A 13,266-nucleotide genomic window follows, 5' to 3' on the forward strand; every position below is an offset into this window, starting at 1 on the left:
ATTTATTCATATCAATAATCACACCTACACCTACGGGTAAGCTAATAAAAAAAGATTTTCAATGTCAAAAGGTTAAGTTAGATTCACTAAAGTTCCATTATAAAAAATATACAATTCATTATGTATTTCTCAGTTACAGAAGCAGTCTAATCAGGGACCACACAAAAACTATGAGATTTGAACAATATAATTCGAGAATAATAAACATGCAGAAACTGTTGACCAGCAGTCTGCATTCAAATTCATCATTTTTCTTTCCCAGGAAGCGGCAACATCCAAGCCAGAATTCACAGAAAAGACACAGCAACTGACTCCAGCTGCAAACGTGTGATCTGCACCTGAATTTCTCCAAAGTTCTCAAAGATTGGGGTGCGGCACCTTTTTTCCAGGTCCACCCTTTTTTAAAAGTATATTTTGCAACTGCAAGATACTGCATGCCCTGTGAGTCCATGTGTGATGTTCAAGGCAGCAAGAAGAAAACAACATACTCTGCCAATAAGCTTGACCAAGTTATGTTATAGTTATACTTTATTTGACCACATACTATTGCCACTCAGCATTCAATGAATGCACATCTGAGCAGGGTCCAGTAAGTGTATGGAGTAAAATAAAGTAAAGAAAAAAGAGAAAGAAAAAAACAACAAACATCTCTCACCCTTTAAGCTTGCAAAAGGAATGATTAAGACGAGAAGTGAAAACAGACTGAAAACTCCTTTAAAAAGTCTGCGGCATTTTCCATAAGGGTGCCTGCTGACCCCCAGGTTTTTAGTTAAATGGAATATGATCGCAGAGCCATTTGGGGTTAAATTGAGCCAAATAGCAAGTCAGTTTCAGCGTGTTATTGTTACAGAGGGGTTACAGAACATTCTTCATTGGCGGAAGAGTTTGTCCAAACTTGTTTCTTAAGATGCTGAAGTCTTGCTGTTACATAGATTTGGCAAGTTAGAAGGAACTATTAATCAGCCCTGTGGCAAGGCTGAGCCTTCATGGCTGAGATCCAGGCTCAGTTTGAAACATGCTTTCAAAACTTGGAAACATCTTGCCTTTTCTGATGACTGGGAAAGATGAATAAATGTTCTTGTGAGTGCACATTCCCAGGACCAGACTGTTAAGGGGTGGATCAAATAGATGCTCTTAATAGCGGTCTTTGCTCCCCACGCACACAATCCTGCTTCTTCATGGTACAAGGTTGGGTGTTTCTTTAGTGCTGTATTAACAAGTCACCTGCACAGCCTTGGAAAAACCCTCAGTACTGTGAAACTAATTTGTTTCAACAGTTGATATGATCATAAACTAATCTGATAACTCCTGTCTCTTTTACTCCAATTTCTTTATGTAACCATGTCTAATTTCAACCACCATAGTAGGCCGGGGTTCTTTTTTTTTAATATAAAAGTACAGTTTCTATGTTGTTAAACAATATATACAATGTTTGTTATTTCTACTTTTAATAGTTTTATTCCAAGATAAGTTTGGTGCTTCTGAAGTAAAGAATAGGAAAAGCTTCCCCTAAATCTCCTCACTCTCTCAATACCTCTTAGGCTTCCTCTTTCCTCTTTCTGTTCTTGATTCCCTGCAAATCACTGCCAATGGCACTCACTCCAGGTCTACACAATTCCAGGCTCTCTAATACTGCATCTGGGAGTTGTACCATTATTTGCTACTTCTTGTGCCCACCCTCCACTAAAAAATGACTGCTTTTATCTGAAGAATGGAAATTGTCAGACATATCATGGAAACTGTCAAACAAGCTTCCCAGGCAGAGGGAACAGGTATTCAGAGAAAAGTGTTACTGTTTCTTGTCCCCACCCTTCCCTCTCTTTCCCCATATGTGCATGTTCACACACACGTGTGCACACACATGTGTGCGCACACATGCACATGCCTACCCACTTCTATCAGTAAAAAATAACACTTGTGTTAGAAAGTTCACAAATCTGGTTTCATAATGTCTGTGCAGCATGAAGCTGCATATTTTTAATCAGTAGGATTTAGTCTGGGACATTGCACAATTCCAGAAATGGTGAATCAATCTGAGGCTACTGAATTTCAACAGAGAATTTCTAAGATGGAAAGAAACATGCCATTTATTTCCCTCCTTTTAGTACAGGACTAAAATCATTAAACAGTTTTCCACGTATGCTCTTAAACTGTGATTTGAAAATCTCAAGTGCCATTAATTCCACCTTCCTTTTCAGAAGTGGGTTTCATATCCTACTTGATATTACTATTAAAAATGTTAATTGCTACCAGAACTGAACTATCTTGTTTTATTTTAAATCCATTATTTTGACTTTTCTAATGGTGGAAGCAATTTTTCCCGTCTTCTTCATAACAGCCTCTTAAATGCATTAATCTTTTACCATGCCTCTGTTTCTGTTTTTCTTGGCCATAGCATCCGAATACATATTCATTTGCTTTAGCTATGCACGCTCTTTTCTTGACACTGATCTCTGTATGCTGAAACTCTCACACACCAGGACAATGTGTTTTATGTCTTAAACACTGAGGTTCCAAACTTTGAAGTGATTCTGTGATCAGAAATGAAAAGACATCTGATTGGATTCCAAATTCTTGATCGTAATAAATTGTAACATAAGTAATGGATGGCTAAAGGTGCATTTGAGAGAAATGGTAGTTTCAATGTAACAAACTTCATTTTGGCAGATTTTTTTTTTCTTAATATGATTGTAATAGTTTTCTGTTAATGCATGAAATGGGGTGTGATGGAACTTGCCTGTTTATTCTACTCCTGAGTGCAAAACAAGTAAAACATAATCCAAGTGTCAGAACTGTAGCCTCAAGTAAAAACATTCACCCTGAATCATACCTTTTGTTTAATTAAAAAACAAAACCCAAACCCTTGAGATGTGCAGCCAGCTGTGTTCACAAGGAATATTACAGCTGGCCTCACCCTGAAGGGCCTAAGGGAGGAGAATATTTTTTGTGAGGAGGTTAGCAGAATGGGATTGACTTGTCACACCCACTGCAAGAAGTATAAATGGAGCACCACTACAGTGAACAGGCTTACTTTCTGATTCTGCATCTAGATAAGTACTTGTCACCAGATCCTTGAGTGCTGTTACAATGGCAACTACCTTTATGCGGAGCTCCTCTTCTAGCTATGGTGGTGGTGGTCTGGGGTGTGGGGTTGGTGGCGGTGGCTCCTCTCGTGTTTCCTCTGTTCGAATGGGAGGATCATACAGAGCTCCAACTATTCATGGGGGATCTGGTGGCAGGAACATTGCTGTCTCTTCTGCTAGGTATGCCTCCTCCGTAGCTGGTGGATATGGTGGAGGCTTGGGTGGCAGCCTTGGTGGTGGATATAGTTCTGGTTTTGGTGGGGACTATGGAGGAAGTGCTTTTTACGGTGGCATTGGAGGAGGTGCTGGGGGTGGCTATGGAGGAGGTTTTGGTGGCTTTGACTTTGGTGGTGGCTTTGGTGGTGGCTTGGGTGGTGGTGATGGAGGTGTTCTCTCTGGAAATGAAAAGATAACGATGCAAAATCTGAATGATCGTCTGGCCTCATACTTGGACAAGGTACGAGCTCTGGAAGAGGCCAATGCTGACTTGGAGGTTAAAATCCGAGACTGGTATCAGAAGCAAGGTCCCACTAGCCCAGCCCGGGACTACAGTCCTTATTACAAGACAATTGAGGACCTCCGAGACAAGGTATGATGTTCATCTTTAGAAGGCATTTTGATAATAGTTTGCTATAATTGCTGAAATGTGTATTCCAAGTTGTTCAACTCACTTAAAAATCATTAAAAAATATATATATATTTTTGCCAAAGAGTTGTGTGTTGTGGATATGCACACTCAGACAGAAAAGACAGGAACAGCTTTTCTTAATTTTTTGAGTGAAAATCTTAGACTGAAAATAGAAGTTATTTTCAGTGATCTGTCAGCTCTAACAGATAATAAAGCATGACAGAATTCATTAAAAAGTATCAGTACATGTTGAGAAATCAAAGAACGTAAATACGATCAGAAACAGCTTGTAGCCTTAAGTAAGGAAACCTCCAAGGAGAGATAAGGTAAGATAATGTTCTGCATAAATGTATTTGCCAGTTATGCCAGATGTAAAAGTACACACTATTTAACTTATGAGGAATATAAAGTTGGTACAAGATTACTATAGTAGGAATGAACAACAAAAGAAAACTCATAAAATGTCACGTTTATTTTCTGTTTATATGCATTTTTACCATCAGAACTATGCAGTGTAACAACGCACTTTCAATATTAATTCTTAGTCACATGTCTTTTTTATCCTTAAGGATATTAGCACAAATATAACAGCAAATACAAGGGTCAAACATTGTTGCCACTAGATGCACATGAACTGAAACAATGCATGGACAAGGTAGAGGAGGAAAATTAGGCTAGTTCCATTCAGACACACCCACCCTTGCTATGGGTTAAATTGGGAGTCTATTCTGCACTCAGTTCCCTGGTTTACATTTAGAATATGAATAATGTGTATCTTCTTTTGTTGCTTTCATAGAAATCCTGGAAATGCACAGAAATAATGAGAAATAGTGGCAATATGATAAAATGAGGTGTTGTAATCCATAACGTATGCTTTAATTGTCAACCCAGATCCAGTCTTTCTCCTGTCTTTATTCGTTTGCATGTCTCAGTAGCCATCTACTACATACTATTGACACTGATATTTCACTATTATTTCCACCCCATCCCCTGCCTCTCAATTGCCAGATCCTTGCAGCTACCATTGACAATTCCAGAATCATTTTGGAGATTGACAATGCTCGGCTGGCTGCAGATGACTTCAGAATGAAGTAAGTAAATCTTATGCACTCTTTTTCTCCCGTATTTTTTTTTCTGAAATTGAATATATATTCTTATTTAGTAGTAGAATTGAAAGTTTAGGGGTGGTATTTTCCCTCCTTATAATTACAAGAAAAAAAATCTGGAAAAAATACTGATATGCTATAGTAAAAAAAGGAGATAAGATGTTATTAAAAGTTGTATCAAGCTTTTCAGTATGTTGTCCTCTTTAATTATAGCAAAGATCTTAACTTTCTGTCATAGTCTTCCTGTACTGGTCTTTCTCTAAAAAAAATGAGCATCTAGATTTAACAGCAAAGATGTCTGAGCCTTGCTTTCAATATAGAGGGATAAATCTCTTTCTTATACCACTTCTTTCTCCTTGGGAATAGAAATTGAGAGAAAAGACAGAAAGGAAAGTCAAAGGCTTACTCCATGCTTCTGAAGTTCTAAGACACTATTGATAACAGCTAATAAAGTCACTGTTGTCAAGATGCCAAGGCACTCTCACAACTTTCTCATGCAGTGAAGTAAGTTCTAGGCTTAGCCTTTTTCTTTTAGTGCACTGTGCAAACTGCCTAATACGTGCTTTTCTTCCTAAATGAGAGAACTGCAAATGAACTGAACTGTTTGTTACTCTCTTTTATAAATACTGTAAACTGGCAGCTACTGGTAACCCTTCTTAGATACTGCCAACCCATAAAGTTCAGATCTATCAGTATCTCCAAAATGGAATAATTGCCAATGTACCACTCTCTTGATGCATGTGACTGTCCATCTATCTTGCATCTGAGGACTGATAAGATTGTCAAAACATCAAGTGACTTTGTGGTGTCACGCAGGAAAATGGCAGTCATACTTTTATACATTGGCATTCATACTTTCATATGTCATTGTAACAGGGTAAGCTCCTTGTCAGGTCTCCGCCTGGCGCCCTGCTCCTGGGGTAACCACCTGCTTCACTCTCCTGCCATGCCTTGATGGAAAAATATGAGAGTTGTTACTAAGGCGGGAGGCTACCCATTACTTGCCCTGCTGACAAGTGCCTAATTCATGCTCTGACCTACCCTCCACAGGTCCCATGCCTCGCAGATGTTACTCTGGTGTTATTTCTCTGGCTCATGGCTGGAGCAAACTGGGCACACAGTTGTAGCTCTTGTCTACAGCCCCGGAGGGCCACTCACATGCCACCCTTCTCTTACCGGGGTCCCATTTACTCCGCTGGCTCTCACCCAGCCTCTTTCATACTGCCCTTTCTCAGGGCCACACTCACCCCGCATGGCCTCACCCAGCTTTGGGCTTAGCTCTCCTTACCTCAGTCAGCCCTGGCGCAGTCTGTTGGGTGTCTCCCGCTACCCTCACTTGAGTGTTGACTGAGCAATTCTACAACTATAGGCCTATTTTGCTCCTGGCCTTGCCGGGCCACTGTGTCTCCACTGGGCCTCCTCACTCACCCACACTCATGGGACCACCCTGCTCATCGTCCCTCTCACTCAAGGTCTCTCTCGCAGCCCCAGGCTTTCCCCTGCTGCCCACCCTGAGCTCTGCCTCCGGGCTCCTTAATAAGCCTGGGCTCCCCTTGCTCATTAGAACACCACCAGGGATGTGGGGCTGGGGTTATAAGGTGCCCCAACCCACCATTCACCAAGGGGGTGACTGGCCTGGCATTTCCTGTGGGCTCCCACACCACTAGGAGCCCCACCAGACCACCCTTCCCCAGCAGGGTGCAGTTTTACATTTTACCCAGGACAAAGGGTCACCTCCACCCCATAGCCCCTGTCCTTACCTCTTGACTATGGCTGGAGCAGCCCCTCAGCCTGACGTTACCTCCTTCCTTCCAGCAGCAAACTGCAGCCCAACTTATATCACTAGGCCAAAATGGCTGCCTTCATATACTTTTTTTTTTAGATCTAGCCTCTTTCATCTTCCAAATAGACAATGTGTACTGTGTGCTCCTGTTCCTTCCTCCCTACCCCCACCCACGTTTCCTAGTTTTATAAAACTAGGCATTTACATAGCATGTGCTTTCTAATATCTATTTTTTTCTTTAAACTGCAGATATGAGAATGAATTGTACCTTCGCCAGAGTGTTGAGGCTGACATCAATGGCCTGCGTAGGGTCCTGGATGAGCTGACCCTGGCCAGAGCTGATTTGGAGATGCAGATTGAGAACCTGAAGGAAGAACTGGCTTATCTCAAGAAGAACCATGAGGAGGTGAATATTGTAAACAGCGGCTGCGGGAAACCATCCATCTTTAGAATTCACTTTGGGATAAAGGGGTATAAAAAGAGCTATTACTTCACAGCTGAATTGTTTAAAAGAATCTTCAAAGGAATGGGACAGATTACCTAAATTCTGTGCAATCTCTGTTTTGAGAAGTTTTAAAGTGCAGGTGAGACAACCATCTCTGTCCCTGGCCAGGTGTGGACTAAAAGGCCTCTAGAAGTCTCTTCCAGTTCTTATTTTCTACAATTCCAAGATTCAGAAACAAGAAAATTATTTACAAGCTCCCCCCCCAATCTTTTATTAAAATAAAAACAGTAAGTGCACAGAGTAGTATCAGTCTATAGCAGTCATGGTAAGCCTATATCAATCATGACACTGCATTTAGAAATAGCAATGTTCGTTCACAGGATGTATGACCATACATTTGTCATCTCACTAAACCTTCTACATGAAAAGGAACCAATAAAGAACTCAACAGTTAAAATGCTGAAGTTACACTAATATGAAACAAACATATATTATGTTATTATTCTATGATAAAAATCAAAACGTCTAATGTTTCCAACTGTGTTGTACATATCATATCTGAGGATTGCCGATGGGAGAGTATAACCCACACATTTTTTCCTTGTTCTCCTGTCTTCCATGTCTGCAGGAAATGAGAGAATATAGCAACCAGATGACTGGAAAGGTCAGCGTAGAGATGGATGCTGCTCCTGGTGTTGACCTCACCAAGGTTTTGGCTGAGATGAGAGAGCAATATGAAGCCCTGGCTGACAAGAATCGTAGAGAAGCTGAGGCCTGGTTCTTTACTAAGGTATAGCTATCTTAACAAACAAGTACTTGACCTACCACATCATTACTACACCATTTTTGCAGATCAGTCATCTTTTTTGTCCAAAAGAATTTCTGCAATCTCTGAGAAACTACGTATCTTGATACTTCCCAAGTTTTTACACATCCATCCTCTCTTCATTGTTAACCGCCACTAAGTCACTGCTTAGTATCAGCCTCAAAGCAAGCAGCAACTCTGAAGTGTTCAGTGAAGGTGCTGCTTCTTTCATAGGCGCTGTCATTGCATTTCAGGAACAGGCCAACAAAATAACCATTTGAAAAGTATATCCATTAAAATGAAGATGAGCAACAAGATACTTGGTACAATACTTGAACAGATACCTCATCCTTAAACTCAGCTGTGAGGACATACTCCCTTCCTTTTTGGAAACCCCAAAATTGTTAATTCATTTCACCTTTGTTTATCCATTGGTTTTGTTTTTCCTACAGACTGAGGAGCTGAACCGTGAAGTAGCCACCAGCACCGAACAGATACAGACCAGCAAGAGTGAGATGACGGAACTGAGACGCACACTCCAGGGCCTGGAGATCGAGCTCCAGTCCCAGCTCAGCATGGTAAGGGACTGTGCCTGGGCACATAAATCACTCCTCTTTCTGCCCCTTTCTTGTCCCTCTGTGGAAGGCAGCCCACTTTGATTTGTGTTTTATTTTAGAAAGCTGGGTTGGAAGCCAACTTGGCAGATACAGAATCCCGATACTGTGCCCAGCTGGCACAGCTCCAAGCCATGATCACCAGCATAGAGGAACAGCTGGCTGAACTCCGATGCGACATGGAACGGCAGAATCAAGAATATAAGATGCTTCTGGACATCAAGACCCGTCTGGAGCAGGAGATTGCCACATATCGTCGGCTGTTGGACGGACAGGACTCCCAGTGCGTAACTATGTTCAACCCTCACCCCCTCCTCCTCCCTCCAATGGCATTTACATAATTTTAATGGCATCGTTTGTAACAGTAATACAGGGCCACAGTGGGAGAGCAATTAAGGTGTTTCATTATAGATCCAGAGGCATGATGAGTTTGACCTTCAGCCCAGACTCACCCAGCCAAAGACTTTACTTAGTTGACTATGTTATCAATGGGCAGTCATGTGGGCTGGGGAATTAAAAGTAGATGGATGAGATTTAAGCCACAATCCTCTCCTATGTGCTGTTGGCTGCAGAAACTGGTGTCTCTTAACCACAATAGCCCAATGGGACACCTAGGCTCAGACAGTTTTCTGCATGTCTGATGGTACTTCCAAACTAATGAGGTGAAATTGAGCCAAGACTACCACAGATTATTAAATTATATTGACTGGGTACCTGGCCTTTGGTAGACTGCCAGTAGATGCCCAGGAAAACCCCAGGAGCTGCTGATGCCCAAGGCAACCTTCCAAATTGAATGAGCTGATAATTACACCATTTCTAATGAAAAGGGCAATGCACTCAAATTGACTAGGATATTGTAACAAGGTAATATAATATCTTGTCAGGCCTTTAGCCTAGAACCACCTGTAGAAGTCTCTTTTTACCACTTATTTAAAACTCTCCTGCTTTTGCACACAGAGTTGTAAATATGCCTGTATGTATCCATACTACGGCTTAAAACAAGCTGATTTCACCTGCTACAGACTCCTCCCATCTAATCCATCAACATCATTATCTTTAATGCTAGTAGGAGTTTTTGCTTACACTGAAACACCACTTTGAGAGGAAACTATGCTCCTTTGTTTTTATTTTTGCAATAATGAAAATTAAGAGAAGTAAAAGTAATATGTAGAAAAAAAAAAGAAATATATACGTTTCTCAAGAACGGGACAGGAATCGACTAGACTGACTGCTGTTTCCATTCCTTATCGTGACTGGACTGAGCCTTTGGAACACGTGAAAGAGGATACGGATTAAGATTTGTAACAAGAGGGTACATCTACACAAGATACTAGTGGCTCAGTAGACTACTTCTATTGCACATTACTGTGGCAAGAAAAAGCTGCGCTAATGTCCTAATGCACAGTAGAATTAGTTTACTACACGTTAGCGGCACTTAAAAAGTGAGCATCGGCACTAATGTGCAGTAGAGCCAATTACAGTGCATTAAGTTAGTACCTGTGATTACAGGTACTAAACTTAATGGACTGTAATTACGGTGCCTTAATGAACATGCCTCAAGACATTATAACTGCCAACAAGTCAACTAAAAGATACATATTTTAAAGGCCCTCCAGTTTGCAAATGCAAGGATAATCACTGTTCAACTTTTTATGCAAAATGTACATGTTCCAAATCAAAGGCTATTCAGCCTTCAGACCAGATCAGTGATTCCCTGCTCAGTTACATTGCAACCCATTAATTTATTATCTCTTCTCTTCGGCAGGCTATCAGGATCAGGATGGGCTCCTAAGGAGGGTAAGGAAGATTCTGAAATACTGGGGAGGGAGAGGAATAAAATGGATTTAGTAGTAGTCTGAATGGAATTGGCATAATAGAATCAAACCATTTATAGACTAGTGGGATTGTTGTTAATCACTCCACTTATCTTTCTGGACATGAGTCAAACTTTCCCCATAAACCTTCAGTTTTCTCAGGTCCAGCATATGTATATTTTATTTTGCCTTAAGTGTGCTCTGGCAAGTTGGTAAGCACCTGATCACACGTGCAACAGAGCTTTAGCTGAAGATGTATGCAACGTTAAGGGGCCCTTGAATTTCCTTATGAAAACTGACCAGCATAGCGAGTTTTCATAGGAAATTATACATCTTTTGTATCAACCCTGTAGCCACCTTATTTCAGGAGGATTGACCATGAAGGGGAGAGGTAGGATGAGAAAAGAAAAGATGTAGAGGCAGCTGTGTGGACAAGTGGGAAACACTTCCAAAGAGGGGATTCTTCAATGTTGTAATCGTTCTTTCCCTTCCTCTTTATCGCAGCAGGATTTAGCAGCAGCAGCAGCATCAAAGTTCGCGTAGAAGATTCAGTAGATGGAAAAGTAGTTTCCCATGACAGGAAATACTGAATCCATTCACCCACAGATGACCACCTGTCCAGCACCAGTTTTAAACACAGCAGTCAGCTGAGAGGGCTGCAAGAAATACTTCCTGACACAATCAAAAGGAACCTGTTTGGCATGCACAGTAGAAAACACTAAAAAGAAATGTTAATTCCTGTTTCTAGCAGTCACAATAGTCAAACTGAAAAATATGCAACAGCTTGGTGTCTTTCCTTAACATTTATTTTCTTTTTGCGTCATTATGATCTGTGCTTACAGCCCAGGGATAAAGGGCTTATTTTACTACCAGCAGCTTTATTGTACCACATCAATTAAACTAATAAAGTTTCTTTCCTGGCTTATGCAAAAATTGAGTTTTTGTTTAGACTTTTTCATAATCAGTAGCTTGGTTTTGTGTGTTAGGTATGCCTTTCATCTCATGTGTTCAGCCCAATCCAAACTGAATGAATATCTAACCTTCCTTTGTTATACAGCTGGCTGCAATTACACCTCTAAATCAAGACAGGAATTATTGAGATAAGTAATTGCATGCACTATAAAATGATCAACATAAGCAGCATCTCCACTATTAATAAGAAAATGGGCAGAAATAAAACCCAGCTTGATTCTACTTGGAATTATGCAGTTTATACATATGGAGAAAGTCATCTGAAAATAGAGATATTGACCAGGAATGCGAAACCTGGAGAGCAGGGAAGCTAGAAGACAGTAACAAGAGAGAAAGGCAAAGTAGATGTAAGCTGAAATATGATTTGGAAGCAACATTTCAATGAGGCTCCAAACCCTGGAGTGACAGTGATCTCTTGAAGCACGGTACTTACACCTATAAAATTAAGACTATGTCTGGGCTTTACTTGTAGGGGAGTGCATCTATGTGGACTATTAAGGTGATATGATAAACTCTGGTGCAGTTTGCTCTGGAGTCAGCTGCTCCCGGGCACAGCGTCTGTATGTGTGCCCAAGACAGCAGCAGTTTGAGCCACGGCAGAGCAGACCTGGGCTAGCAGCAGGCTCAGAGAGTCAGCCCCATGCCCTGGTTGGCAGCATTAGGCAGCAGAGGGGCTGGCTGGGGCACTCGGGTGCTCAAGTGTGGAGCTAGCCAGCCCCTGTCACCATCTACACAAGCATTTTGTTGCACTTAATTAATCTGCCATAAGATAGTTCTGTACCCAACAGTACTGTCTTATGGTGAAGTCAGTTAATTTACTATGCCCTAATAATGGTGCACGTGTAGACCAGCAACACTTTACTGTGGAGGTAAATTAGTCAACTCCGCAGTAAAGCACGTGTGTAAATGCATCTGCGGGCAGTTTAGTGAAAGAGAGATACTCACTATCTGAAGGGATCCAGAGAGGAATAACCTAAGTGATTTAGGGACTGGGCACAAAAAATTATGAAAAGTGAGGCAAACATCTATGCCAGGGGTCGACAACCCCCAGCAAGCATGCCAAGCATGGCACGTGAGGCCATTTTGCTTGGCACGCCGTGGCCAGTTGAAGAATATACAACTGGAAGAAAATCAAACATATATGGTTCACTATATGGTTTTGAAAGATAAAAGAATTTGGTAACAGAACATTGTCTGCAGAACTTTTGTCACTGAAATTGTACTTTACCAGTTAAAGTTGATGAGATGGAGACAAGGGTGTTCTTTCTTTGATGAGGTTCAGGAGTATTCACACTTCCTGTCCTCTCTTCCTCATTTATTACATTCTTTCTGGAGTTAAAAATAGTTCAATTAGTGGGAAATTAGTTGAAATTAGTGGGAAATAAAATTTGATTTCCCAGAGGGCAGGCTGGGCTGACTGATTCCCTTGACTGAGCACTTACATATTATCCTATGGAGCCTGAATAAGGGGGTATTGGCATTATAAATCTGCTCTATCTACTGAACAATCTTTTTACTCCCTGTAAAAGAACAAAAGGGACACTTACCTTAGTATTTCTGCCAGAGCATGTACAGGATAAGCTCTTTAGAAAAGGAATGTAGGGAGGCTTTATACACTCTGTCTTTTTACAGCAAGGTTAGTAAGCACGATATTCTGAAGTCAGTATAACCAATATAAAATTATTTTTTCTCATCTTCTGTTTGTTCAGGCAGTGCAGTTTTCTCTACTAGGTACAAAAGACCCAGTCATAAGAACAGGTATGTATGCTATGCTGGATTACAATAGACAATGTTTGCTGGCTCAAAGAAAATTTTGTTTCAAGGGAAACAGTGAAAATAAGGTTCACCTGATATGATGAGATGTGAAGAGTACAAAAATTAAGAGCAGCCTCTTAATTCCAAATACCAGTTTTATTGGTGAATTCATGTTTACAGTCATCCGCGATGTGTAGGGGGGGCATGTGCCCCCCTGAGATTGGCCGCTGCTGCTGCTGCCACCAGCGTCTGCGGGCGCTC

At 41.1% G+C, this 13,266-nt stretch overlaps 1 protein-coding gene across 2 annotated transcripts; it reads left to right on the plus strand.

The window, feature by feature from the left end:
• Positions 1-3,034: 3,034 nt before the first annotated feature.
• LOC102385021 (keratin, type I cytoskeletal 15-like) lies at positions 3,035-11,211 on the plus strand. 2 transcript variants are annotated; one of them, XM_025202932.1, is made up of 8 exons: positions 3,035-3,672; positions 4,720-4,802; positions 6,850-7,006; positions 7,674-7,835; positions 8,303-8,428; positions 8,527-8,747; positions 10,230-10,261; positions 10,786-11,211. In XM_025202932.1, exons 1-8 carry the CDS (start codon positions 3,088-3,090, stop codon positions 10,866-10,868), a joined length of 1,449 nt encoding a protein of 482 aa, XP_025058717.1. In that variant the 5' UTR covers positions 3,035-3,087; the 3' UTR covers positions 10,869-11,211. The 2 variants fall into 2 exon arrangements, with proteins under 2 accessions (XP_025058717.1, XP_006022586.1); XM_006022524.2 differs by having other exon boundaries at positions 3,036-3,672; positions 10,783-11,211.
• The last annotated feature ends 2,055 nt before the right edge of the window (positions 11,212-13,266 follow it).

The sequence above is a fragment of the Alligator sinensis genome, unplaced genomic scaffold (genome assembly GCF_000455745.1).
Source record: "Alligator sinensis unplaced genomic scaffold, ASM45574v1 scaffold886_1, whole genome shotgun sequence".
Taxonomy (NCBI): Eukaryota; Metazoa; Chordata; order Crocodylia; family Alligatoridae; genus Alligator; species Alligator sinensis.

Excerpts from the sequence above, each read along its gene's own strand:
- LOC102385021 (XM_006022524.2), top strand. The coding sequence starts at position 3,088 with ATGGCAACTACCTTTATGCGGAGCTCCTCTTCTAGCTATGGTGGTGGT. Across the intron at positions 7,836-8,302 it reads AGGCCTGGTTCTTTACTAAG|ACTGAGGAGCTGAACCGTGA; the intron begins GTATAGCTATCT and ends TTTTTCCTACAG. Across the intron at positions 10,262-10,782 it reads AGGATGGGCTCCTAAGGAGG|CAGGATTTAGCAGCAGCAGC; the intron begins GTAAGGAAGATT and ends TCTTTATCGCAG.